At 52.8% G+C, this 25,267-nt stretch overlaps 8 protein-coding genes across 8 annotated transcripts; 4 read left to right on the plus strand and 4 right to left on the minus strand.

Moving 5' to 3' along the window:
- Positions 1–124: 124 nt before the first annotated feature.
- On the plus strand, positions 125–2,697 carry GCG54_00011260 (uncharacterized protein; the record flags this gene model as incomplete). Its single annotated transcript, XM_045411165.1, has 2 exons — positions 125–619; positions 673–2,697. The coding sequence occupies 2 exons, from the start codon at positions 125–127 to the stop codon at positions 2,695–2,697; spliced, it is 2,520 nt and encodes an 839-aa protein (XP_045268223.1).
- Positions 2,698–4,277: 1,580 nt separating this feature from the next.
- Positions 4,278–4,763, minus strand: GCG54_00011261 (uncharacterized protein; the record flags this gene model as incomplete). Its single annotated transcript, XM_045411166.1, has 1 exon — positions 4,278–4,763. One exon carries the CDS (start codon positions 4,761–4,763, stop codon positions 4,278–4,280), a length of 486 nt encoding a protein of 161 aa, XP_045268224.1.
- Positions 4,764–6,779: 2,016 nt separating this feature from the next.
- On the plus strand, positions 6,780–7,055 carry GCG54_00011262 (uncharacterized protein; the record flags this gene model as incomplete). Its single annotated transcript, XM_045411167.1, has 1 exon — positions 6,780–7,055. One exon carries the CDS (start codon positions 6,780–6,782, stop codon positions 7,053–7,055), a length of 276 nt encoding a protein of 91 aa, XP_045268225.1.
- A 2,636-nt stretch (positions 7,056–9,691) lies between these two features.
- Positions 9,692–10,541, minus strand: GCG54_00011263 (Endoglucanase-4; the record flags this gene model as incomplete). The annotated part of the gene is made up of 2 exons (XM_045411168.1): positions 9,692–10,385; positions 10,447–10,541. 2 exons carry the CDS (start codon positions 10,539–10,541, stop codon positions 9,692–9,694), a joined length of 789 nt encoding a protein of 262 aa, XP_045268226.1.
- A 1,485-nt stretch (positions 10,542–12,026) lies between these two features.
- GCG54_00011264 (U3 small nucleolar ribonucleoprotein IMP3) lies at positions 12,027–12,897 on the minus strand (the record flags this gene model as incomplete). The annotated part of the gene is made up of 4 exons (XM_045411169.1): positions 12,027–12,482; positions 12,566–12,679; positions 12,736–12,762; positions 12,829–12,897. 4 exons carry the CDS (start codon positions 12,895–12,897, stop codon positions 12,027–12,029), a joined length of 666 nt encoding a protein of 221 aa, XP_045268227.1.
- A 227-nt stretch (positions 12,898–13,124) lies between these two features.
- GCG54_00011265 (uncharacterized protein) lies at positions 13,125–14,007 on the plus strand (the record flags this gene model as incomplete). Its single annotated transcript, XM_045411170.1, has 4 exons — positions 13,125–13,221; positions 13,277–13,605; positions 13,673–13,860; positions 13,989–14,007. 4 exons carry the CDS (start codon positions 13,125–13,127, stop codon positions 14,005–14,007), a joined length of 633 nt encoding a protein of 210 aa, XP_045268228.1.
- A 14-nt stretch (positions 14,008–14,021) lies between these two features.
- GCG54_00011266 (Complex I intermediate-associated protein 84) lies at positions 14,022–16,452 on the minus strand (the record flags this gene model as incomplete). The annotated part of the gene is made up of 2 exons (XM_045411171.1): positions 14,022–14,190; positions 14,246–16,452. The coding sequence occupies 2 exons, from the start codon at positions 16,450–16,452 to the stop codon at positions 14,022–14,024; spliced, it is 2,376 nt and encodes a 791-aa protein (XP_045268229.1).
- A 1,937-nt stretch (positions 16,453–18,389) lies between these two features.
- Positions 18,390–19,498, plus strand: GCG54_00011267 (uncharacterized protein; the record flags this gene model as incomplete). The annotated part of the gene is given in 2 exon segments (XM_045411172.1): positions 18,390–19,344; positions 19,362–19,498. 2 exon segments carry the CDS (start codon positions 18,390–18,392, stop codon positions 19,496–19,498), a joined length of 1,092 nt encoding a protein of 363 aa, XP_045268230.1.
- Between the last annotated feature and the right edge of the window lie 5,769 nt (positions 19,499–25,267).

The following is a 25,267-nucleotide window of genomic DNA, read 5'->3' on the forward strand; positions in this document are numbered from 1 at the left end:
TTCATCGAAATTTGTCCTCGACCTCTTCCCTCCGATAATACGCATTCTTAGTACACGGATCCCGATGAACTTCAACTTACACCCATCCTACGTCCTAACAACCACTTCTTAGCCAAACTCCGCCATGTCTCATACGTCTAGACATCCCCTTCGAAAGAGCTGCGCTTTTTGCAGAGCTCGAAAGATCAAGTGCTCCAACGAGACCATTTGCGAAGCTTGCCGCAAGCAGAATGTCGACTGTGTATACGATTGGGACTCACGACCAACAAAAGCTCGCCCGATTTCTCGCGATGGCAGTCGAAGGAACAGCAACGCTGATGGAACCATCTCCGTACCTATGATGCGACGCCAACGATCTTCCACTGCCGGTTCCTCCCGCTCCACCTTATTTCCAGAGGATCCGACTTTATCAGCGGAGAATGCAATGGTCTCATTAGACTGCGAGGATGTGGCAACGGTCTTGGAAGAAATATTTCAGGAAAACTTTCAAGTAGATCTAGGCCTCGGCACAAAGCCAGAGTTTCAAGGCAATGATGCCACCTTCAGCCATGCGCTTCAACGCAACCCATCAGGACAGGGTGGAAACAGCAGTTCCAAATCTTTTCAAAGAGATCCGCAGGTACGAGGCTCTGATACCTTTCAAAACTCAAAGCCTAATCTTCCTGATTCTAGTATACAAGCATTCTTCATTTCCTCGCTCACGATTTGGTCAGCCTAGTTGTCGATAAGGTCGGAGTTCTAGGATCAACGTTCTTGGAACACGGCGGTGGAAGATTCTACTCGGGTACCCTCGCCAGCGACACAACCCCGACAATGTTCGACGCAACATTGTCAGGTCCGAGTCCACTGTCAGAATACGGCACCCGGCAAATCGGACAGCTGGTTGATGTGTGGTACAGCATCCACCCGCTCTCCTTTCTCGTATCAAAGACTCTCCTTCTGCGGGCACTCAGAGACAGCACCCACGACGAGATTCTCCTCGCCGTCATACTTGCTGACGCCTCCATGTCACTCGGAGACGAAGTTGCCGTGGGAAAGGCTCACACACTTTTGAGTTGGGCGGCTTCTCAACTTCATAATCGCCCAGTGCCGACTGCAGCCACCCAGCCGGGCTTGCCTGGAGACGGAGTCTCGCTTCCCAGTCTTTCTACGGCGCAAGCTCTAATGCTTCTTGGCTGGAACGCCTTGTGCCAGAAACGAATCCGCCGCGCAACCTGCTACATCGACCTCGCTGGCCGTATAGCTACTGAGATTAAAGAGAGGATCTCCACATTTGGGGGCTCCTTAGTTACAAGCCGTATCAATGGCATCGAGGTCTGTGAAGTGGAAAAAGAGATCGCGGCTTACCTTTACTGGACCACTTACGCTCTCAATCTTTGGATCTCGCTTCAAACACGCAATCCTTTCTCTCAACTGCAACACACAAGCGTAGCTTCAATCCTCCTGCCCGCCGATGAGTCTTCTTCCGCATTGATGCGGCTCGACGAGATCTCCGATAACTTTTCAACGCTCCAGAAGCAGAAGGAAATGATCAAAGACCTCTGGCCCTTGGCTCATATCGCTAGCACAGCGGCATACATCTTCAACGCGTATCTCAAAACCGGCTGCCCGGAGAATGCGACAGCCGTTTGTCACGAAGCTTCCAGAGTGCTGACGGAGAACATTTTCGTGGTAAACCTCCAACCGGCGCCCGATCCTTCGCGTTACTTCGTCCTTGCAATGTACCACACCATGTCGATACACTTACTCTTCCCATCTACCGGAGCATCACCGCTGACAGGTTCCTTGCTTCTGAATGAAGCGGACGTCGAGAGTTTCCTTCTTTCTGCACAACAATCAGCCAGTATACTGCTCCAAAATGACAATCATGAAGATCTGGTACTTCCATCTTTGCCAGTGCAGAACAGGAGCAACATTCCTGACATCTTCTGCCCGATTATGGACGCCTGCGCTCGCAGTATGTCTTTCATCTACGCACAAAAGGCCTCTGGGGCGTACGCGATGAATCCACAGTTGGACACATACGATATTCGTCTTGAAGCCCTCGCCTCTCGGCTTGTGGATATCGCCGCTTCAGACTTTGTTCCTGGCGGGAGCCAACTACGAGTCATCAAGAAGCATCTGAAAGCCGTTTTGAGAGCCTTCGGTGGTGACTTCAAGACTCCAAGCGACGGTGATAGACTTCTCAGTCTCAGTCCCATGCCTATCCGTCCACAATCAGCTACCTCATCGACCACATGCTCTCGCCGCAACTCGTTTTTGTCACACAGTCCACCTAGCGAGTACATCTCTGCGGCTCCAACAGCTATAGGATCTGCCCGATCCTCGATGATCGGCGCTATGTCTGCGCCAATGATTCCCACATCATCAGCCGAATCCTACCAGACTCCTTTTCCCGCATTCAGCAGTCCTGAAGCTAGACCGCAAGAATGGAACAATTATTTTACGCCATCCATGAATACCGCTACTTTGGCGCAGCCGTCAGTTGACCTCTCGTTAACAGGCATGATGAATCCTGATGTAGTGTTTCCTGGAGAATGGGGTACCAACCAAACAAGAATGTCCGCTGACATGAATATGGAGCCAGTGAACATGGGGCCTCATTGGCAGTGGCAGCTGGGCGGTGTGAGTCTGCCTCCTGAGGCGGTCACGGCAGGGGGCGATGTTGACGACATGTTTTACTACTTCAACAGGTGAGGTGCTATGGTTACATAGTGATCAAATTGTACATTAATGGGTGGAAAGGCATAGCGATGGCGTGTGATAGCATTTTTAGCGCTCAATCTCAAGGCATTCTTCGTTCTCAATATTGACCCTTGCCGTCACACCTCAATGATCTCATGGTCTCACTGTTACACCAGATCTTCCGTTGAGCCGCAGTCCAAGAGCTGGCGAAGATCTATTATCCCCACCGCCTCTTGCCAGTTGCCGGAACACTGAACCGAAGTAGTGGAACTGCCGTGTATCAGCAGATGCGCCCGTGATCCTCCCTAGGGCTTGGATGCCACAACCGGTCGCCACCTTTGAGGAAACAATACCGAAAAGGAAATTGTGGCGCTTCCTCCCGCACGTCGGTCTTACTCTCTAGGGGTATGTCTCAGTCCTCTACAACGGGCTATGGATGTATCACTCAGGGAACGCTAAGGCGGCTGTGAATGGTGAGCATGAGATACGGCGCTTATCACGTAAAATAATTCAAGTTTCATGACAACAGCGGGTTCAAGGTCAATGAAGCGACCTGCTTTTGGGTATTCGAACGATAAACGTGTAAAGAAATTGTCCAAGCTGTTAGATCTGTTGAATATGAAGTATAAGCTTGGAACTATGCTCCAAACCGCACCGATCTTGATTCTGTACTAACCTGTAACGCTTACAAGTTCACAACTGTCCCTCAGGAATTCCGTACAACTTAACTTGCTAAGCAATTACTCATCAAATTTCATAGAAAGGAATAAGCGCGAGACGCATAATCTAGTTGGCTCGATCGCTTCTGAGGATCCTGTTCATTAGTCTGCTAACATGACAAGCTTTTTAGTGACAAACCGTCCACAGCCACCGCCAGGCAACAGAATTCTTGACTCAAACCGTCAGCAGCTGAGAAGTGTACCCGCAGAGCTTGACCTATGACGTCCCCAAACATGCTGCGAGAGGAGCAAACTACTGGAAATATCCGTGATCAGGCATGATGATGTCCGGCCACCGTCAGCCACGAGGGAGCAGCCGTAGGCCAGGCTAAGCTTTCGTCTAAATGAGGTTGAGCGTGAACTTGCCATGCGGAGGTCATCCCTCCGCTTTTCAAATAACACCTGGCAATTTCCGTTGACCTAAATACACAGCTTGCACATTGCATAATTGTGTGGAGGGTTTTGAAGGTGTATGTCACGTCACGTCTTTCACGCGCTGCACAGTTGACCATCCTTGTCGAGGCCAATCAAACATCAGATCACTATACAAAACAGGCAATTCGATTCCCCGCATGAACACGCGATGGAAGCGACGATACTCGGCTTGTTTGCCACCAAATCAGATTTGAATATCAAGCGTTTTGATACTTTTTTGGTGTTTTCTACAGGGCCAGGTCATGGCACACGAGATATCAAAGGCTTGGCCACATGGAGCAAGGAATAATTTGCGGTCTACAAGTCACGGAATCTCTTAAAGGTGATACTTCTATCATTGTCCTTTCTGTCATCGTCCTTCTTGGCCGTCGTCTTCCACGGCCGTTTTCCTCTACTTCACCTTCGTCCACCCTGCCCTTATGACCAGCCACTAATTCTTCAAGAGCCGGTGATACTGATGATGCCTTGCAAGTTGCCAAAAATGCCATGCCGGAACAGCCACTCGCCTAAAGTCGTTCTGCTAATGGTAAAACCTGATGGCGGGCTCATCACGGTACCGATGTGGACGATGAAAACCTTTGGGTCGTCGTCGGTGAGGAACCCAGGTCGGACAACCAACGTGTTGCGGCAAAGCTCACCAAGTTCGATAGCCACAAACTTTTCCATCCCGTACAGATCCTTGTGGAAGGAATTGTCGTAAAACCACCGGCAGCTACGTCTCAACTTGATAGCAGTCGGATCGGAGGTCGCCCAGAAAGCGCTATCAACCCCCAGAGTGCCCAAGGCAACAAACCGGGGCGGCGTTGTTGGCAACCCGCTGCTGTATTTCTCATATCCCAGATTTAGGACATCTCCGATGGCTCTCGCGGCATCTTCGCTCAAAGTGTCGTCGGACTTGGAATGCTCTGTGGTCCCTGCATTCATTTTGAAGCCGGATATCCCGAATATGATGACCTCCACAGGTTCCTACAATGTCTGAGGCGGAAATAGAACGTTTGCGACGTCGTCGTAGCTCAAGACGTCCCCTCGAACAACGCGAAGACGAAGAGAGTATTCGCGTGCGAGGTCAGGCATCGAGCTGACAAGCAAAGCCCTCAGCTTGTCTGTATCCCGAATAACTGAACGAAGTTAGTGAGTGTTTGGCCTACAAGAACCAGCGAGAATGACAATGACATACGAACATGGCAAAAGATGGTTTCGTCCAGAAGGGCGTGGCAAAGACTGTTGAATATGGTCCGTTCCGTGGCGCCGAAGAATGCTACATGCTTCATTTTTATTTTCATCGTGATGGACAAAGTCGATCGTCTTTGGTGTTGTCGATGGTGAAGTATTGATGCGGATAGAACGAGGCTCGTTGTTGGCTAGAAGAGAATGGGTAAGGGAGAAGAAGGACGACGACAGAGACGTTGATGGTAGACGTCGTAGAAGTTAAACGGATGGCAAGAGCAATAGCACGAGAAACGGCAGCAACAGAGGTGATTATGCTGTTGCCTGATGTAGGGTGTACATTCGCGGAAGGTAAGGCTTGAATGTAAGTGCCAGTCTCCAGAGGCGATCGTATGGTGTGCGGGAAGGATGTAACGGCGCGGATGGTGCGTGGCTTCAACGAAGCATCACCAGATTCGCGTTCCGGAATAATTGAATGAGTGCATTCCACTTCACTTGAACGCGAGGGTCGGCAGAACCTCAGAGGCATCTCGAGTACTGTACCAATCGTCGTCACGCGGAGCTGATATCATAAATGTCAGGCCAAAGCAAGGCGATAACCTGACGCATCCATTCTGCAGTGGCGATGTGGACATTCCCAACCTTCTTCCAGGCACAAGTAACTGCTGGCAAGTGCCGAAAAGTGTCAAACTTGCCAGACAACATCCATAGCGGTGCAATGGACGAGACTGGTTAGAAGGCCATACGCCGTCTAGATGTGTCGAATCGAGAAAACTTCCACACGTTTTTGGATTGCTCTAGCTTCGGAGGCTGGGCGACGGCTTGTTGGTCTACCATTGCACACAAGCCCCGTAGCTCAAACACTACGGCATTCCTACCGTCGAGGCTCAACGTCCATTGTATCATTGTGTTACCGATGCACAAATGCGCCTCAATATTGTGCATAATACCGGTACCGTTGCAATACAACCCAACCGTACCTGTCTCGTACCATACGATGCGCAGCAATTGCAGCTTGTAGGATGCCTCGCCCGTTCATCCTTTCTCTCTGCAATGATTTCGACCGTTCCATCTTTTCCTAGCCTTTGGGAGGCGAGAAGATAGCGGCTAGGACTGTCCGGAGATTATCGATGGGCATGTGATGAGAGACATCTGACCACGGTACAGAGTAGACGACGGTTTATGATACCTACAACAGCAGAGTTCAGGGAGTCCACTCTCAGGTGGTCGATTCATGTTCGAAATATCGTAGGTCTAGCAAGTTCCTTCAGGGCTGGTACTCTCTGAACAGGCTGAATGTGATCGCGACGGAACGTACTGACAGTTAAACCTCCAAAGTCCAGCGGTTGTGGAGGGGATGCGAAAAACGGAGGCGACGGAGAGAGGAATCCGGGGTCCCATGAGGTACGTACTTTGTATCTGGGACAAAGTGGGGGGCGGGGTCGGTGTGTCGGTGAAGATAAGATCGGATCCACTAAAATTTTCTCAGGTTGTTGCCGCCCCAGCATTCGCTTTCTCCCATTCTCCTCCCAGGCCACAACGAACAAGCGTTACGACGTCTTCATTAAACAACCGCGATCAGTCAGATCACCTCTGCAGCACTTCCATCCGGCTAAGAGTACTCAAAATCGTGCACATATCACGAGCACACCACGCGATCGGCCAAACTCTTGACCTGCGAACGAAGCGACTGCGGCCGACGTCCGTCGCCGAAACTCCCTACGAAGCAAACACTCTGCGGCCAGACCCGCGCGAGCGAGATCATCAAACGATATGGCGCAAGGCGGCTTGAAGTCATCGTCTCGGCCCGCGCCGACGGGCAAGCCCAAGCAGCAGAAGCAGAAGAACACACAACGAGTGGCGAAGCCTCAAAAGGCCAAGAAGGGCATGGCTGCCGACAAGATGCAGAAGAAGTTCGCGGCGGGTCTCGTCAACCAGACGGAGAAGCTCCTCGGCGAGCGTGCCGGCCATCTTGAGCTGATCGGCAAGGGCAAGAAGGCCAAGAAGGAGGAGAAGGGTCCTAAGGGCGGTAGCCGCAAGTTTGGCTAAGCGGGAGGGGCATTCGCGGAATGGCGGAGATATACGGAACGGAAATCAAGCCGACGATCCAACGGGCAATTGAATCACATAGGGACGCCAAGTCACGGTCAGAGTTGGGCGTTGTGGAGCACGAAAAGCGCCGCTCATGGTGTCTGAGAAGGCCAGGGGCGGCACAGCAAATCCGAGAGCCTCGACGAAATGGTGAGCGAGTACGAGAGACTGGAGGGCGGCTCTTTTTGTAAATAGGATGGGCCGACACTGAAAACAAGATACCCTAACACATGAGCAAAAAAAGTTTCTGATTCATCTCACTCGAGTCTTCCAGGGAAACAGTTTTACCTTTTTGGAGTTGACGCCCGCTTTCCATTTTGAAAACTCTAGATGCCGTCCTTGCCGGCTCGCATCTACGGACGGGAGGTGACAAACGTCAAATGAATCTCAATGGAATGAAAAGTACCGACACGATGGTTCCCAGCTTTCCATTGACATTGCAGGACGCGACTCAGCAGAGCATTGGGTTCCTCCGTCTCGTGCACATCTCCCACCGGCTATACATTCCAAAAACGAACATTTTGAGACACAGGATGGATGTCAGTGGGAAAGCGCAACAATGCGGAACTATTTCCCTTGGTTCAGTGGAGGCACTTCAGGTATAGTAATCAGGAAATCCTGATTCAAATTCAGTACCTCAGCCGCTCATGCTGAACCCATCTGCAGCCTCTGTTGACGACTGTCCTCCGAGTTTCTAGAACAAAACTAGATGCGCTCTTTCCCGCGACACCAGTCTCCTATTTTTAGTTGTGACTTGGGGCTAGAAAACTGTCTGTGGCCAGAATGTACTACTGATTCCTCCATTCTCTTGGACGGAGATGAATATAGTTCAAGCACATATGGAAAGTCTCGTTGCCAACCCAGGGTAGTATCTGAGGAGACGGCTCTATTCAAACGAGCTGTATTCTGAAGATATACCGTCGTACACTGTAAGCAAGCTACCTAGATAGGTATGTTCATGAAGTACACCTGCAACGAATCATTTATACACCTTCGGTCTCAAATAGAAGACGCGAGGGCCTCGGCTTCAGAATTGCATACAAGGTCATTGGCTACTATGACTCAAGGCGCGCCACCCACCATACAGTAGGGGTTCGAATTTGGAAGGAAAGATGAATCTCCAGGTCTTCCTGATTCCTTGGTGCCATAGAACGTGAGTGGTATCCTGGGCAAGTCCTTTCCGAGTGAGGCGCGCGACCCGACCCCTTCCTCTCGCGGCAACTTCCTGAAGAAGCGGGTGTCTCAATCCCAAGCTTCTGATCCACCCAATTCAGAAATCTGCCCTCTCTTTCCGTGAATATTGCTAACAGCACTCCGGCATGTCATCTTTTCATCGCGCACGAGCGATAGTCGCATCAACAAATGTCAAGCCCCAGTTGACGACAGTCTGTCATGCATCTCATCGGGCCTTCAAGAGACCAAATCACCAACATCAGCCCAAATGAAGTTCAATCACAGGCGCCATCGGACGATGAAGTTCGGGCAGGCGAGTCGTTGTAGCACTAGTGGGATGCCGTCCTCACGGGCCATTATTAAGCTTCCTGCGAGTCGGACCGGCCAGAGTGTTAAGCTTACAAAACAGCCACATCTCGGCATTGCACTGCCTCCCGTGATACGTGCGCAGGTAGGTGGGCATAATGAGGAGAGGATGATACACGGTAGATCATACAGTGACACCAAGCTTCTCTTCTCCCGAGGGGGCCGAGGCTTGAACAATGCTTCCCGCAAGAAACCAAACACAAGAGATCGAGGGATATAGGCAAGGGGGCAATGGGCAGCCACAGGCGATCTGCATACGAAAGCGGGCACGAATGAAGTGCTGCTGGACACGGTGGCCGGTCAATAATGAAATGTGTTATTGGGGCCTACCGTGCTTCAGGTTTTCATCCTGCGCTCAGGGATCTGCAACCTGGGACCTCACGGACATCCGGGTGAGCCATGTCAACCATGGGCCGCTGTGGTCGGGGCCGATGAGGAGGAGAAGAGCCCACGGGATTCGGTTCCCGGCAGCGTCTCGGGCGCAGGATGTTTTGTGAAACCCCTCGGGAGGAACAAAAATTGGGTCGGTGAGCGGGCGGCCTCGGTCGCTTTGGGGATCATGTTTATCGGATCTGCACCGGGATCGTCTTCCAGGAGTCGAGGAGAACGAAGGAGATCCTGTACCGCCCCGAAAGAACCTGGGCACGGGTGAGTCCATCTCAGCTCCGTAAAGTGCGGGCTCAGAAGCACCGTATCACAGCAATCGATCGTGCAGCATAACTTTCATGTTTCAAAAACACGCTTCATAAGCTACTGTACATCATGTTTGTACAAGTCCATGGATGCTCGCTTGCTCGTGACTCCATCTCGCAGGACCGCCTTCTATACACAAATTGTATGCCCGTCATCAAGTTTCATCAAAGGGGAACATGAACGGCTCCAGTTAATGAAAAGGAGACATGCACGTCCAGCGTGTCACATCAGGTATTGTTGAGCCAAATGAATGATTTCCATACACCCCATCATGTGTCGAACGTTATCCGTATATCCGTACAAATACAACACAGAAGAGAACAAGATTGTACACTGAAACGAAAAGAGCGGGTTTCCCCAAATCAGTAGATGACGGTCACCCTCCTTCTGCGTCGCGTTGGCTTCGCCTCCTGACCCATCATCGGCGGGCCGGGTATGGGGTAATCGAGATTGTCCTTGTAGATGTTGAACTTGATACCGTCGTCGCCAGACTTGTACAGTGCCGTCGCCTTGACACCCTTGGGCTTCTCAGATCCTCCGCCCTGGACATCGAGGTTGACGCACTGCGGATAGTTCTGAGCGCCGCCCTCGCGTCCAGCCTCGTGCAACGCAATCGTCTCGTGGCGCAGCACGTACTGCCCGGGAGCGATGTTGGCCGGGATCGTCATCGTCCATGACTTGTTGTTCGAGAGCATATCGTCGGAACCCCACTTGCCCGGCGCCTTGGACCCGTCGACGAGGCCGACGGCGTCGATCTTGAAGAATTCGAGATCCTCCTTCTTGACCTTTGCGCAGTCGCCGTTACACGGGGCGAGGTAGTCCATCATGGGCCCGTGATGCGACTCGGGCCAGTCGGTCCAGAAGACGGTCACGTTGGAGCCGGCCGTCACTTTGGCGGCGATGGGGGCGGGCTCAGCGCCGACGTGGCAGATGATGTCGGGGTCTGCGTATTTGTCGACGGCGACGAAGCCGTTGGACAGGTCTTTGGGGATGGACCAGCCGACGACTTGTGGCGGGGGCTTCTTGTACTGCATTTGCGGGCTGTAACCCTCATAGCTGTGTCGTGTTAGTGAACCGTGAGGCTATATGAGAGAGAAATTATCGGGTCCGCGCTTACAAGACTCCATCCGCCATGATACCATTCACCGTTCCATGAGCACTGACGGCCTGGATGGCTGCTGTAGCCAAGAAGGCGTACTTCATGGCAGACATTGTCAAGGACTCTTCGATGGTCTCGCGTATGGCTTGTTTAGTCGATGAGACGTTGGGGGAATGTTCGACTGATTTTTCTTTCGCAAATCCTCCTAGAAAACACTAAATTTACCAAAAAAGGATTGTCGTCGATTATATGTTATCCCAGAGAGGGGTTCGCGACTGAGTTTGGTTAAGGAGCGTAATAGTCGACCAGCGCGCTATGTTAAGGTATTATCAAAGAGTGTGTAAGTGCTTCACCCGGAATGCAACGTCGGCTGGGGATGGTGTAGTCCGGAAGACACTTTATTATATCGCAGTTCTAGCCACAGCAGAGAGGAAGGACAAGTCGCGGTTGGGGAGGCATGCCGGCCCCCGATTCATCCGTTCAAACATTCTTCAGCCCCTTTCCATCGTTGTGCGCTGATGTTCGAGCACACCCTCAAAGGAAAGAAGGTGCAAAACATCAGACACAAAAGAGGCGACGATGACCTCAAAACCGAACGCGATCCCATTTCTGATTGGGCAAGATCAGATCTTCGCCATCCAGACCATTGGCTCGCAGTATCAGTTGGTCATGTACCCTGTTTCAAGACGGGGTTATCCAGTCTTCGACTCGGTTTCCCCTTTCCATGGCGTCCGTGCCAACACCCTCCTCAGCCCCATAGAGTTATCTTCCGACGATATTTCACGTTTTTCTTGTCTGTTGTGGGCAGGAGAGTTTTGTTCCGGCCTTCGGACAGCATGGCTATCCTAGACAAAATCGGGATTCAGACCATTACAGGCCAAAGACTCACAGTCACCGGCTCTTTCGTCTCAATAACTTCCCAAAGGGGAAGCGGCCTCGGCTACCGCGTTCAGGCTGCTCAGCTTTCCCCAAATTTCATGCGATAGTCCGATCCCATATTACTTGGGCTGACATTATAGTCAAGGTTTTTGCGACCGTTTCATCCCTCCACAAAGTGTTCGTCTCCTCAACCAGAGCCGCAAAGAGTTGATGTGACGTGCTTCTGCGACGTAAGTCTGATGTTTTCCAGCCTCGCTTTCTCGTTGAGTTGCTCGTATTGCCGAAGATAGTTTCTTCCATGATGGGCTGGCAGTGATGAAAATAGGCATCAGTTGCCATGATGGCGGCTGGCGTTCGCCACCAAAAGAGAAAGGCAAATGCGAATAGCGAATCGCGAAACTTCCGCCCGCGGCCGCCCGCGGCTCACCCACAACTTGCGAGCAGTTCGCATTGATGACGCTGCGACAATCGAGCGCAGTGCAAAGCAGCAGGCTTTTGCGTTCTATGCCGACCGCCACTTGTCGCACATCTCCCCGATGATTTCGCCGAACTTTTCCAGATCTTGGATGTTGCTGACTCAAAGTCGACACATATTATTTGCGATAAACCAAACAACGTTTCTGTTGTCCTCCTAAACTCCTTAACACCGCCAGATAATGTCGAAGTCCAAATCCCGTCCAGGCGGCAGGGCCTTCATCCGAAAGTAAAATCGTCCCGTGTTACAACAACTCGAAGTCGTCCAACTTGTCGCGGTATTTCATGATGTTCCTCTTCACCTTGCTGCCCACGGTCCAGGTGACAAAGTCCTCCATGCTGCGAGTCACCAGGAATGCCGGGTCGGTGCATGTCTCGGTACCCACACGAACGTGGCCTTGCTCGATGAGCTTCGTCGCCGCCTGAACGGTCTCGGCCATCCTGAGAAACACGATTAGCATTTGCTTTTGCGGATCCAGTAGCTGTGTCTGGCTTTCATACCGAAGTCGAGTCATGACGACCGGGAGACGCCGCCTAGCAAAGGCGCTCACGGTGACGTTGTGCTCAACAGCAGAAAGCTTTGATGCGGAAGACAAAACGCCCATGTCGTACAGCTTATCAAGGAGGAGCTTCTCGTGCTTGCGTCGAGCCGCGCTCTCGGGGGGCATGAGACTCAATCTATGCGCCAATTGACGGATGGACTGCAAAAGTATGTGTTAGTTGTCGTCGGGTGGATTGCTCGATCCCATGTGTTTCGAGTCGGAGCGATCGGTGCCAAACTCACGCCGCATAGCCGGTTGTATTTGTGCTGGTTGTCCTTGTTAGCGGGTGTCGATAGTATGATGGTCGCGGCAATACTCACATAGTCCTCAGGCTTCTGAATCATATACCGGCGCACCTGTTACTTGTGTTAGAGTTGGTCGCGAAAGCATCTTTTCCTTGGTTCTGCCATACCACTGCCGCATCTCGGTGATCGCCATCCTAGCAGAAACTGTTAGCAATGCGCGTGGATCTGTGGACTTCGCGAGCGTAGGCTTGTGTTGGTACCTGCTTGTATGTGATGAAGTCGTGCTTCCGCAGAAGCTTCTGCTCGTGAAACTTGAGCTTGCGGACCATGCTGGGCTGTCGGCGTTGCGTACTCCTAGGACGATTTGCTGGTGATGGTTGGCGGGTTGTTGTAGAGAAAAAGTTCTGGAGCTAAGGTGGGACAAATTCCTTATCGGTGCTTATCGCATTTGTGGGGCGGAATATCCCGTCCGCCTACCAAAAAAATACCGTGACAGCCTCAACATCCGCGACGAACCACGCCTGTGGGATCGACCATATCCGCCCAGAAGTCAATCATGCCGCCGAGACTACCGTCATTCCCGGCCTTCAAGGCCCCGAGCGCCTTCATGGCCCGGATTGCGCGACCTTTCTCCGCTACTCCTGCTGTGGCTGGTTCGTCAATGCCTCCCACTACCCAGACATGCACGCAGCGCTAACCTCAATAAAGAGCCCAGAAGACCAATCTCGAATACCGACAGCCTCCTGGGCCTCGACGATGAGAAAGCGCCTATCGACCGAGCTAGGACTCTTATGTCGAAGAACTCCCTGGGCGGAGCACGTAACGCTGCTATCCGCCAGCGCACGATGCTCGATTCGCTCAAGAAGCAAAAGATTAGCGACGACTACCTCAAGCAGATGCCTCGTCGCTGGCGCAACGGCAACGTCTACGCCCCGCATGACCTCAGCCCTACGGAGATGGACAAGTGGAGGAAGATCCGGAAGCCGGAGGTTGATGTTATCGACATGCTGGGCATCAACCCCAAGGACCACTACAGGGTATGTCGCATCCCTGCTAATGGGACTTATCGACGCAACTTTCTTCAGACGCTGACAGGAAATGTAGAACTTCGCCATGGTCTCTGAATTCATGACCTCCTTCGGACATATCATGCACTCCAAGGACACGGGACTCAGGCCGGTCAACCACAGGAGGATGACGAAGGCTATCCGGAGAGCCATTGGAATGGGTATCCATCCCAGTGTGCACCACCATCCCGAGATTCTGAAGAAGACGTTCAAGCAGGCATGGAGGTAAGAACGTGATGGCTGTGTAGAAGGCGAGGAAAGTGGACGTGTCTGTCTACCTTAGGATCAACATGGGTAACTCCTCCCCATGTATGAATTGTACAACATCTTCGGCGTCTATTATATTTGTACAGATACAAGAAGCTTTTCTAGCATTTTTGTACAGATCATGCCTTCAGCACCCGCTGCAGCTTGAATTTCTTCAACTTTTCCGCCGTGATGTAGTAGCGATGCTTCTCCACCTCTGTCCATTCCTCGGGGAACTGCTTTTTGGCCCATGCCTCAAAATCTCTTTGCAACCCTTGCCCAGGCAAAGCGTTAAAAGGGATGCCCAAACTGTATGGATGTCAGCTGCTCGTATCGGGGTCGGAAAGGTCAAGGCATAACTTACGTCATCGCCTCAGGCCCATATCCAACAGCTCGCTTCATCGTTCTGATCGTGCTCTGCACCTCCTGAAGATTGCCGTTACCCGCGAGACCACCGCAGTAAGCGGCAAATACCGGCGGAGGAACATCAATCTCCATCTTTTCGATTTTGTTCCAGATGTCCCTGGCAATCTGATCCCCAAAGGCTTTGATTTCACAGAGCGAGAACACGATCTCGAGACTGTTGTAAGATGGGCCCTCGGCCGAACGAACAATATCTTGCCAGAAATCGAGTCCGATACTCGGTCGTTTGCAAGCGCCGTAAGCAATCATCAATGCGTTGTACATCTTCGTTGTTGGTTGGATGGTGGTGTCCATCTTTAACATGTTGTGCGCTAGCTTCAAGCTGTCCAAGTCTGGACATCTGCCAATGCCCTCAAAAAACCTAATGTAGGCGTCGCTGGCCGGGTGGAAGTCGGGGTTTACGTGTTGCCTCATATGTCCGAACACATGGACCGCCATGTCGGGACGGTTGCGGGCGAGGAAAGCATCCATCAGCTCAAGGCGACTCTCAATGCTAGTCTCCTGGAAGAATTGCCTCAGGATTGAGTATGCATCCCACACTCTCGCCGTGCTGTTTTTGCTATCCAGACAATACCCAACAAAGGCGTCCCGAATGGACTGTCTTTGCTCGTTGCTATGTTGGAATACGTTCAGGGACAGTGTGTCGATAACCTCGAACTGTTGGTCGTTCTTCAGGAAGACTGTACACAACGCAACCACTGTATCAGGGTCAAGTGTTACGATGCGCTCTTCCAGAATATCCGAAATCTCACGAATGGATTTCAAATCTGGTGTCGGTTGGTGGCAAAGCGCCTGGAGATACTTGTTGATCAACGGTAGATCCTCGTCTCCCTCCAGTTCGGTTTTCGGGAGCTGCATGTATGCAGCTCTCGCACCAGATAAGTCCTTTGCCCTGATCTTGAAGTCCATTTGGAGGAGGTATGTCTTGGCGTTAAGGCGGATACCGAGCTCAGAAGCAAACGCGATGAGCCGTTCTGCCAAGTAAGGGTCGTTTTTCTCGGTAGCGACCTCGAGAAGACCATTTATGGTATCAGTATCCGGTGATTTGGTGGGATCTTCGGGGTTGTGGCGGGCGACAACCTCAAACATGCCTTTCAGGTCGTCAAGCCTCTTGCCCATAGAGAGCACGGCCCACTGGTATATAACATCCCAGTGTTCCTTGCTTGGATTCGAGTCCACAAGCTTCTTAAAGATCGGCGTCGTCCAGCCCTTCTGTTCAGTCCTAACTGAAAATTGTAGCAGTTCCTTGTAAGTCCTGGCGGTCGGACGCTCTTCGTTGTGTATTGGCCGCAAAAACCACTTCTTCGTTTCCAACACATTGTTCTTCCTCGCAAAGAAGACTGTCAAAGCCTCATGGATACTTGACGTGAATGGGACGCCAAGCGTCTCTGACTTCGCGACAGCATCAACGAGTTCTGACTCGCGCCCCTCCTCCGCCAGGCCTTGAAAGACATTGACCCAGAGATTCTGGGCTGCTGGTCTCTCTGCCACAGGGAGCTGATCCCAGTACTCTTGCAAGACAACGAGACCATCCTTTGACGCCCCAAAAAGCGTCAAAGCGACGAGGAAAGATTCAAAGTCCTCTGCCGCGCCAGGGTCCATCGGATCCTGCGCCCTTTCCGCCTTAATTGCCTCGTACAGTTGGCGGGAAAACTCCAGATGCTCTTTCGTGTCTTCCTTTGGCTGTTTCAGCAGCGCCTCGCGCGCAGAAACGAGCTCTGCCAGCGTAAGTCCGGCGCCCGGTTCATCATCCTTATTTTCCAGCAGGTATTGCAGCAAGTTTCTGCAGTGTAGGGCTTGGGTGCTGTTGACAACCACGTTGAACCGCAGCTTGTAGACGAAAAGCTCTCGGAAAGCTTCCACCAATTCTGTCCTTGTCGGTGGCCGTACGCTCTCCAGTAGGCGATTCCTCCACGTCAACACCGTTGTCCAACCGGGCTCGTACTCGGGTTTCTTGATTTGTCGCGGCGGCTTCTGGAGGATGCCGAAGAAAGTCCTACGCGGGGCTCGTCGTGAAAGAGATATTGTCGATGCTACCGGTAGCTGGGCATGGCGACACGTTGGGCGCGATAGAATCGAGCAGGCAGGGACGCAACCCCTCGGTACGACGACCCGTCGAGAGACATGGCGGGCAATTTGCGCCCTCATGATGTGGGTTTAATACTTGAATTGAGGGGTCCTGAGAACTCAATTAGCCGATGTGATTGGAATTCGCAGTCCTCTGACTACATACCTTGGCATTTTCAGAGCGAACTACAAAACTTGCGGCATCTGGGGAAGCTCAATGCCGGCAGTAGAAGCTCTCAGAGATTTGCGACTTGGAATTGGACACTGGAGCTTTCGGGGCATCGAAATCGCGGCCAGCTCCCACCAAAATGCGACCCGCGCAGATGGATAAGACCGATGATTAACCGAGCTTAGTCATCACGTCATCAATGACTATATCCTGTCAACGGCTTCTTCGGCTTCAATTGGCGCACTTCAATTTTACTTGAATCGGCCGTCATTTCCTCAATGCCCAGGAACGAGCAATCTCACGTCGACGAACATCTCATATGGTTCAAAGGAAGCGCGCAAGAGGCTGATGCGATACAGTTATCGCTCACAACGCCAATTATATCACCAGCCAATCACAATACACTCATTACTATCTACGTACCCGCGATCCACTGCACCTCTCAGTCAATCCACGTCCGAGAAAGACGGCCATCACGGTTGACGATGACGACGATGGGGCGAATCAGTTCTGTGAGAACTGGAAATATTTCGAGCCTGATCTAGCCCACATCCATGGCTGGAGCTTGCGATCCGAAACGAGTGGATCATGACTTTCAGAGTTGCCGCCAAAGTCAAAGCAAGCTTCGATTGGCTAGACAATCTGCTCAGACTGTCTATGACGTTACTACAACTCTTCGTGCAACCACCATCAGTCGTTGAAGGCCCAAGGGCATAAAGGCCGTTTGATGTTGTCGACAACACGGAATCTGGGAGCCAAAGTGACCGACATTCTATTCTTGAGATGGAACATTCCAGGGGCTGTCAAGAAGCCCAAGCATCATGCAATTACGCTGGCGGTTGCGCATTCTCAGCAGTTCATGGCGCCTGGCGCCTCGGTATCAAGTGATCATTTTCATCGTCCCAAGCGCCCAGTGGCATTAAGCACAAACGCGCTCAGACATCTTCGGCAGCCAGTGCGACATCCGCGGTATTTGTCCAGATGACATGGAAATAATCATTGCACCTCGCAGGCGCACTCGGCAATAATGGACCAGCCACCTGCTTCTACTTGCGCCAAAAGCTTTTCTTTAACCATCGATTATTCTTCTTCGAAATATTCTTTTTGCAGGTGGTGTCCATTCTGCAGTTGCCACAGCCTGCTGAGCAGAAAACATTTCATCATCACAGTGGGTGATCCAGTTCATGCCTCATACCATCTAATACTTACCGCTTGTAGTGCTTGACGAAGAAGTCTAAAGAGAACAACGTCGCTGTATCCCGCTCCGGGATTGTTTACGCCGGAGCCGGCCGGCAGAACAAATCCTTCCGACCAATCCTTCCAGGAGGGCAATTTATCACCATCATCCCGTTTCGCTGAAGGATCACCAAGCTGTTGGCCTAATACTGCAAGGATATCGCGCTACACGTCCCACCTTGTTGAAACCCTGCCATGGGTTCACAAAATCAGCAACTTCAAAGCAGACGTCAAGCTCGTAGCCGCGACCCCAGTTGCTACTTCTGCTGCTGCTGGTGTTGTTGGATAGTCATCTGCTGCTGTCTGATAATCATCGGCTGCCTCGCTGTGCTCTTCTCCTCTTTGCCCGTGGCCGGATCGGCACTGCAGGTTCCTTAGACCATGACGCAAGCCATAAGTCCGATCTCTCCATCCACGATCATTACACAGCCCGTATTGGCCCATTGGATCCTTATCTCGGCTCAATGAAGCCGCCAGATTTGGATAGCATCAGACGACATAAGACAATGCGAGACAAGCTGCGGCTAGGCCGTCAATCAACATCAGCAGCTTCGCTGTCCAGTACCCACCTTTTCCAAGCTCTTTTGCACAATTTGGAACCCATCGTCCAAATATGTCCTCCAGCAATACAGTATCTCAGACGGCTTTGTGCCTAACTTGTATCGGCAGACCCCTTGTATGGAGTCAGCAGCCTATCCCGCGTCCTGGACCTGGAGAAATTTTGGTCCGTGTTCATGCCGTAGGCCTGCTCCCACTCGACCGAAAGCTTCGTGACCTTGGTGTCTTCAACATCTCATCCCGTCTTCCAATCACTCTCGGTATCGATGTTGACGGCGAAGTTGTCCAACACGGTCCTCGACCTTCGACTACCCAAGTGCGAGCCTCTTATCCTGCCGTTGGGACCAAAGTCCTCTTTCAAGCCAACCTTCGCCGCCCTCACGCGGGTGGCCAAGCCTCCTTCGTTCTCGCCAATGCCGAATGTCTGATACCCGTCCCTGAGACGATCTCCGTTGTCGAGGCTGCGACCTTGGTTACCAATCCTTTCACTGCGGCTCTTTCTCTATTCCATCAATTTGGCCTTGATTTCCCCTTTCCCGGCACGGACCCAACCTTCGACTACCATAGCGCTCACGTGGTTGTTCTCGGCGCCGGTACTACCGTCGGTTCTCTCATTGTTCGGCTTGCATCCATTACTGGTATCGGAACCATCATAACCACCTCTTCAGAGTCGTCCTTTGCATCCCTTCGGGCTTTGGGTGCAACCCACGTCATCGACCGGTCGTCCTCTTCCATTGCCGCCACAGTCCAATCCATCTTGAGGGCTTCCATCATCAATGTCGTCGAGGCTTATGCGTCTGGTCAACCAACTCTCGCTGTCTCTCTCTTCGAGGTGTCTGGCGTTTCAGGCTCCATTATCATGTTGGCATCCTCCACTGGCGGTGACACCGCCGCCCTGGCCGATAAGGGCATCTCATTGCGCAACGTCAACGGCTCTTTCGAATCTCATCCAGTCCTGTTCCAGCAAAGGGCCACCGTCCTGCCGAAGGTTGTCGACCGGCGACATGATCGTGTCCCCCCCACTGAGTTATGCGAGGTCTCAACCCCCAAGCCGTCAACGCCGCACTGGATGACATTGGCAAGGGCGGTGGCGTAAGGTATGTCGTACAGGTCCATGTGGATGATGGAGATGACGATGATGGGGAGGAGGCATGGGATATATAGACGAGAGGGAAGGGGACGGCAGGGCCCCCGAGGGATATGGGGCGATGGGCAAGAAGAGGCACAGCAAGGACTAGGAGCATGCCGCCTGCGGGGGGTGTTGTACAAAGATCCGTCACAGTCCGGACGATCTTGTCCCATCATCGCCTAACCCACCCTCCATCATCCGATGTGACGACGGCTCAGAGCTAGTGCGAACATATCCCTCGCCCGTCGGTCAACAGCACTTCAGCTCATACCCGAGAAGAGTTTGACCACACCCCGGACGAGAGACAGACAGAAGGGAAGGAAGGCAAACCCTGGCCAGGAAAGAGAAACGGCATGGGATGAACAGAGGCGAGAAGAAGCCAAGAAAGACGGAAAGAAAGAAAAGATCATCGACTCACCGCAATATAGCACACTACAGTTACCTGCCGCACCCCAGTAACCATGGTATTTCCTAGTCTCTTCCCTGCTCTCATTCGTCCAGAGTTGCTAGTGATTCGAAAGTTGGTTCCAAACTTGCATTGGGAAGCTCTTAGCTCCGCTTCTCGTCTACCCCTCTTTCTCTCTGGACCGTGGTCCGCCGTCCTCCATGCCATCCTCACATCTCTGCTTTTCCAGCTCTTCAAGGCACACAACGACGTGAAAGAGTACGCCAGCAAATCCTGAGTCTCTACCATTTCCGGATTCGTCTTTACGCGCAGGGTCCGCGCGGCGTTGGTGATCACGGGGGACGCGTAGTCGGCTTTCTGTATGGTTGATGGGAATCCTTATTTCGTCTGGTTGAGAGATCTCTGGGAGTGGGTGTGGGAGGACGACTCCTGAGGCGTTCACGTCTGCGTTTCAGAACTGCAAGTGCAGCTCGCGGCGACTGGCTGCTGTCAACTGGCAGGGCGCACCCATCTTCCATTCCCTTTCCCCAGTCGTTCTCACAGAAGCACAGCGGGAGGAGGCGGTAAGCACTGGCGTCTGGCGTTTGCCCGATTGTGCCTGTGAGAAAGACGAACGGCCTATCCAGTGACAAGGTCTCAGGTTGACGTCGTTCTTGCGTAAGGTCTGCCCTTCGTCATCGCGGACTTGCTGCTTCTGCTGCCAGAGAGCCGTTGTTGTAGGGATGTTGATGTTCAGAGAAGAAAAGAAGATGGATTGAGATACGGACAAGAGAAAGACACAAGAAAACGAGCCGGAGGCTAGCCCAGGGGGTGCAGACCAAAGAGAAGGAGAAACCAAGAGGGAACGGACTAGGCCTAGCCTGCCATCCGAACATCGTCCTGATGTCGGTGATCCGTGGGACATTGATCGACGGTTGACAGGTTTCGCCCGTGCGCCGTTCGACGTTCTCACAACAATACCAGCATTCCAACGTTCGGGTACGGACTTGCTAAATCATCACCGAAGTGTGTCGACAGGGCAACCGAGGAACCGGTCTCTCGCACGCCAAGCACCGCAACTACCGGACCAAATTCTAAAATACTAGAGACGAAAGCAAGCCCAATTTGCAACCCTGGGAAACGAAGCGACGAACACCGAAAGATGCCGCCTCGGACTGGCTGGCTTACTTGCGTCTAAGCCATGCGTTCCTTCACGAGGCTGAACGAACCCGAAGCTGTCCCTGTCTTTGATGTCCGTGGGGACGGGGTTGAGAGTTCTGTCAGTTTCGACAAGGTTGCAGTTGACAACAGAGACAGACGGTAAGAGCAAGACACTACAACCTGCAGCTAGCCGCAGTCGACAACCTCAGCTGCAAGGTTCCATATTGCAACCATGGCATGACCACGTAGCAACTGCCACAACCTCCGGAGCGCCGCACCGCGTTGTTCGCTGCTCACTTACACGCCTTCTCTGCGTGGTCGGGCGTCCCCGCGATGTCTTCCTTCCCGGCGTGAAGCAGATCAGCAGCAGGTACGAGGTTTGGCAAGCAGGGCGAGACAAGGATGCTTCCCGCCAGTAAGCACATGTGCGAGGGCAGATTCCAAGGCGTGGCATGGCTGAATGGGGTACGGGATCGTCAGGCGACGAAGAAGCAACACCGCGGAATGGCGATGCCGCCGCCGAGCTTGCATGGTTTGTGATCCCACGGGATGGGAGGGCATTGAGTGCTTCACTTACAGGCAAAGCTGCTCGTTTGGGCGAATATGTCCCGGACAACGAGCTGACCGGCACATAGCAGACATGCGTCTTCGGACACGAAGGCGATGGGATGGACCTGACGGGAAGACCCAGAGACAGAGATGGGCAGGTTTGGGATAGCTTCAGGTGCTACAATCACCGGGTTCCGCTCCGCGAGATGAGGTGATCAACACCCCGACATCCAGTCAGTCCTTGTCCCATCAAGGAACAACGGCCGAAGGATACCTCGCACGACGCAATGCAACTCGATATTTGACTCAGTTCCCAAGGGACAGCACCAGCACCAACAGCATCAAGTCCGGACTCATCCTTCCAGCGGCAGGGTTCGAAGAGACGACGTCGGACATGTCGCTGCTAAGCATCACCGACGTCCGTTGAATCTCGAGGCACCGGTCCACCAATTCGATGGAACGAGCCAATCCCAACCTGAATCCGACACCTTACCCAAGAGAGTGCCTTCCCCCTTTTCATCGCATCCTGTAATCACCGACCACCGACACCGTCGTCCGGCCTTTCTTGCGATAGAACCCGAACACAGCAAACATGTAAGAAAGAATATCAGACCGCCGCAGGCTCGCATGAAGTCCGTCCGGGACGGCGCCAAACCCGTATTGGACAGGGCCCGTCATCGGTGTTGCGGCTACTCTGCCGCGCTTCATACTCGACGATCAGCACCTTATCAAGACGCTACTAGGCCTGGGTTCCGCGACTAGGAACAGCAAGCATCGCGCCGGATGTTGTTTCTTCTCTCCTCCCCAAGCTCTATCACCACCAGCGGGCCATTTGCTTAACCGGACGCCATAGACGTAGTTCCCGCCGGCACGTTATCCCAATGTCTTGTTCAGACCCAGTTCCAAAGGAACGACCTTTGGTTCTGCGGCCCTTCCAGTGTGCAACCATTGTCACATCCCCCGTCCGCCGAAGGATGACATCGGAGGCTGTCTTCCAAGGGCGAGGCTGATGAGCTGAAAAGAAGCAGGGGAAGGACGAGAATGGGACGGTACGCCGTTTGAGTGCATGTAGGGCGGCGGCGCGCTGCGCATAATCGAGGCGGAGGGGATGTACATTCGGTCGCCGGTGGATGCACAAAGACAGATCCCATCTATGGGGTGATCGGCCGCTGTGTCCTGGTCGCCCAATTCTATCGGATGTCTTTTTCTCTCTCTGGGACTTTGGGATTGCATCTAGGCCAAAGGTCCCCGAACGGACTATGTCCGCACTTGCGTGGCGCCGGTAAGGGGTGTGGCCGCAAGCGCAACGACCCTTAGTTGGGGGTCCGAAGATGCCAACTCCGTCGTCCGGGGGACTACCATGGACAGTCCGAATCACACACTCAACCGAACCAGAAACCTCCCTTGATCTACAAGGCCAAGAGCAACTTTTGACCGTCTCTAAAACTTATTTTGTCGTCTTGCAGGAGCAAAGAATACCTTTCATTCACCCCCAAGTACCGGCAGCCAGGAAGGGAATGCAATTATCAAGCCTTGCTTGACGTCGTGGTTCCAGAACTCTCCCCGGCCCCTCTCGGGCATCTCGAGAGAACCTCACACCCGACAGGGACAGAGAAGAAATCGAACGATGGGATCGTCTCTGAAATGAACCGTCGTGTCGGTATCGGTCGGTCATCGGGTCTTCGGTGATTCAGCACTTCGCCCTGACAGCAAAGAAAGACCAAAGACGAAGGAGACACACAGGGAATCGTGCGTTCAGCCCTGTGGCACGACAACCCTCATCGTCGCTCGGACGACAGAAACATAAGCGCGCTGCCCAGGAAGCACTCGCATCCTCTCGCGCCTCGACTCCTCTGATGGCTTTGAAGTTGGGCAGAGGAAACAGATGACAAGCGGGACGTAAACCTGGGGTTCGAAGCCGGTCCCTCCATGTTTCGCCAGTGAACTGCGACGACATCGAGCAGTGATACCAAGATAGCAACGAGCCATTGTGACGATGACTACAGTGACGTTGTCCCGCGAGGCTTTGAGGCTGACAACTGAAGCCAGGTTACAGCCGTACTGGAATGAAGATGGCCCAATCATGGAGCAGAGAGATACAATCTCACTCCCAAGCGAGCTACATAATCTGGGGCGCTGGTTACACCTGTAGTGCGGCGTCTGTTACACGATGCCGGCCTCGGCCGAGCGACGACATCTTGCAGATACGCCGTGCGCTTGGCTATCCTGCGCCGCTCCTCCGCCCTCCCCATGCGAGGGCATATTCTACCATCCCAAAGAGAGCACTGGCGAAAGACCGAGCAGGAAGGAAGCACTTCGCGACGCGAACAGGCACCGAGGTGGGCAAAATGGCCGATGAAAAGACGCGATGTAAGACAAGACAAGTCGATTACATCAACATACATCGGTTGAAAGGGGGGAGGCGGGTTGGCCAAGGCAGCCTTACAGCTTGCCCGCCACCATGCCGTCAGACGAAGAGACATTCGCTCCTTGGCGGCCGACCGCTCTAGATGCACTTCCCGCGCGGTACGATACGAGAATAGCTCGACCTTAGGCCAGGCACGACGACTGACTCCATCGTCAAAATCCCACCAGGTACAGACAACTAGTCTACGTGCGCTGATTGGACGGAAATTTTGACAGCAAAAGATCATCCTACAACTGAGCCAATGAGTCCGAGTTGCCATATTGAGACGTTAGAAACGACCCCCGATCCTTCAGTTGATAGGCTTATGATTGAAGGATCATCGAACCCATCCAGCTGTATTCAAAATCTACCCAAAAAGGGTATTACAGCCCGACAATAACTGGCTGCGACAACACAAGTTCCCAATCTCCAATCCCTCACGCTGCCTCGCAAAGCCACGCAAGTCGTCATTGCTTATTCTGCATGACCGACCGAGGTGGTCAGCCCAAGACAGCTGGGCGGGCGGCGGGCGGGAAGGGCCTGTCTCACCGAGAAGCGGACGAGTAGGATGCTCCCCTCGTTGAGACTTATGCACGCAAGTCTCGGGAATGCGAGGCGTAGATCTCAGGATTCCCGGCAATGCGGGCCTCGGTACTAAGCCCCGGCGGATTTTGTTTGGTTTTTTGGTGGTGAGCTTGTTTGACTTTGCCCAACTGCCAAGTTTCTGTCACACAACTTTGTGTATTTTGCACACAAAAGTAAGCAATGCAAACCAGAAGACGAGATAAACAGCCCGGCGGGATCGCGTCAGAGTCGGTCGTAAGACCTCGGCCGTCCGGCGCAGGTGTCGGTTGTCACACACAAGACACTGTCACAACCTGTCTCGTTTGATGACAGACATTGACAGGAGTCAAGAGTAGAGTTATGGCGTCAGGTTTCTCCTTGACACTACCCCAATAGGCAATCTGCCTTTTCAACGCCCATTGCCACCGTATCATGTGCCGTCGCTGATGGCAGCATTGTCGCGTCTTGGGATGGCAGGCTGTCCACTCCCGCGTCCTCCCGCACTCGCATGGAGTCGTCAAAAAGGGGCAGACAATTCGTCGTTGTCACCTGTTGACGGGGCCAACCTTGAAAGACACCAGCCGAGTACGCGCGCATTCTGTTTGACGTGACACCATATCGTGGTCAAGTCGAAGCCAAATACCGTAGCCTTTCGATCTCAAACCATCGTGATGTCCTCTCACGTAATTGGGACGCGATGCATGAGTAGTTCAGAGGCATGTTGAGTGTTTGCAGATA

This window comes from Colletotrichum gloeosporioides (genome assembly GCF_011800055.1).
Source record: "Colletotrichum gloeosporioides strain Lc1 chromosome Unknown consensus_17, whole genome shotgun sequence".
NCBI classification, from domain to species: Eukaryota; Fungi; Ascomycota; class Sordariomycetes; order Glomerellales; family Glomerellaceae; genus Colletotrichum; species Colletotrichum gloeosporioides.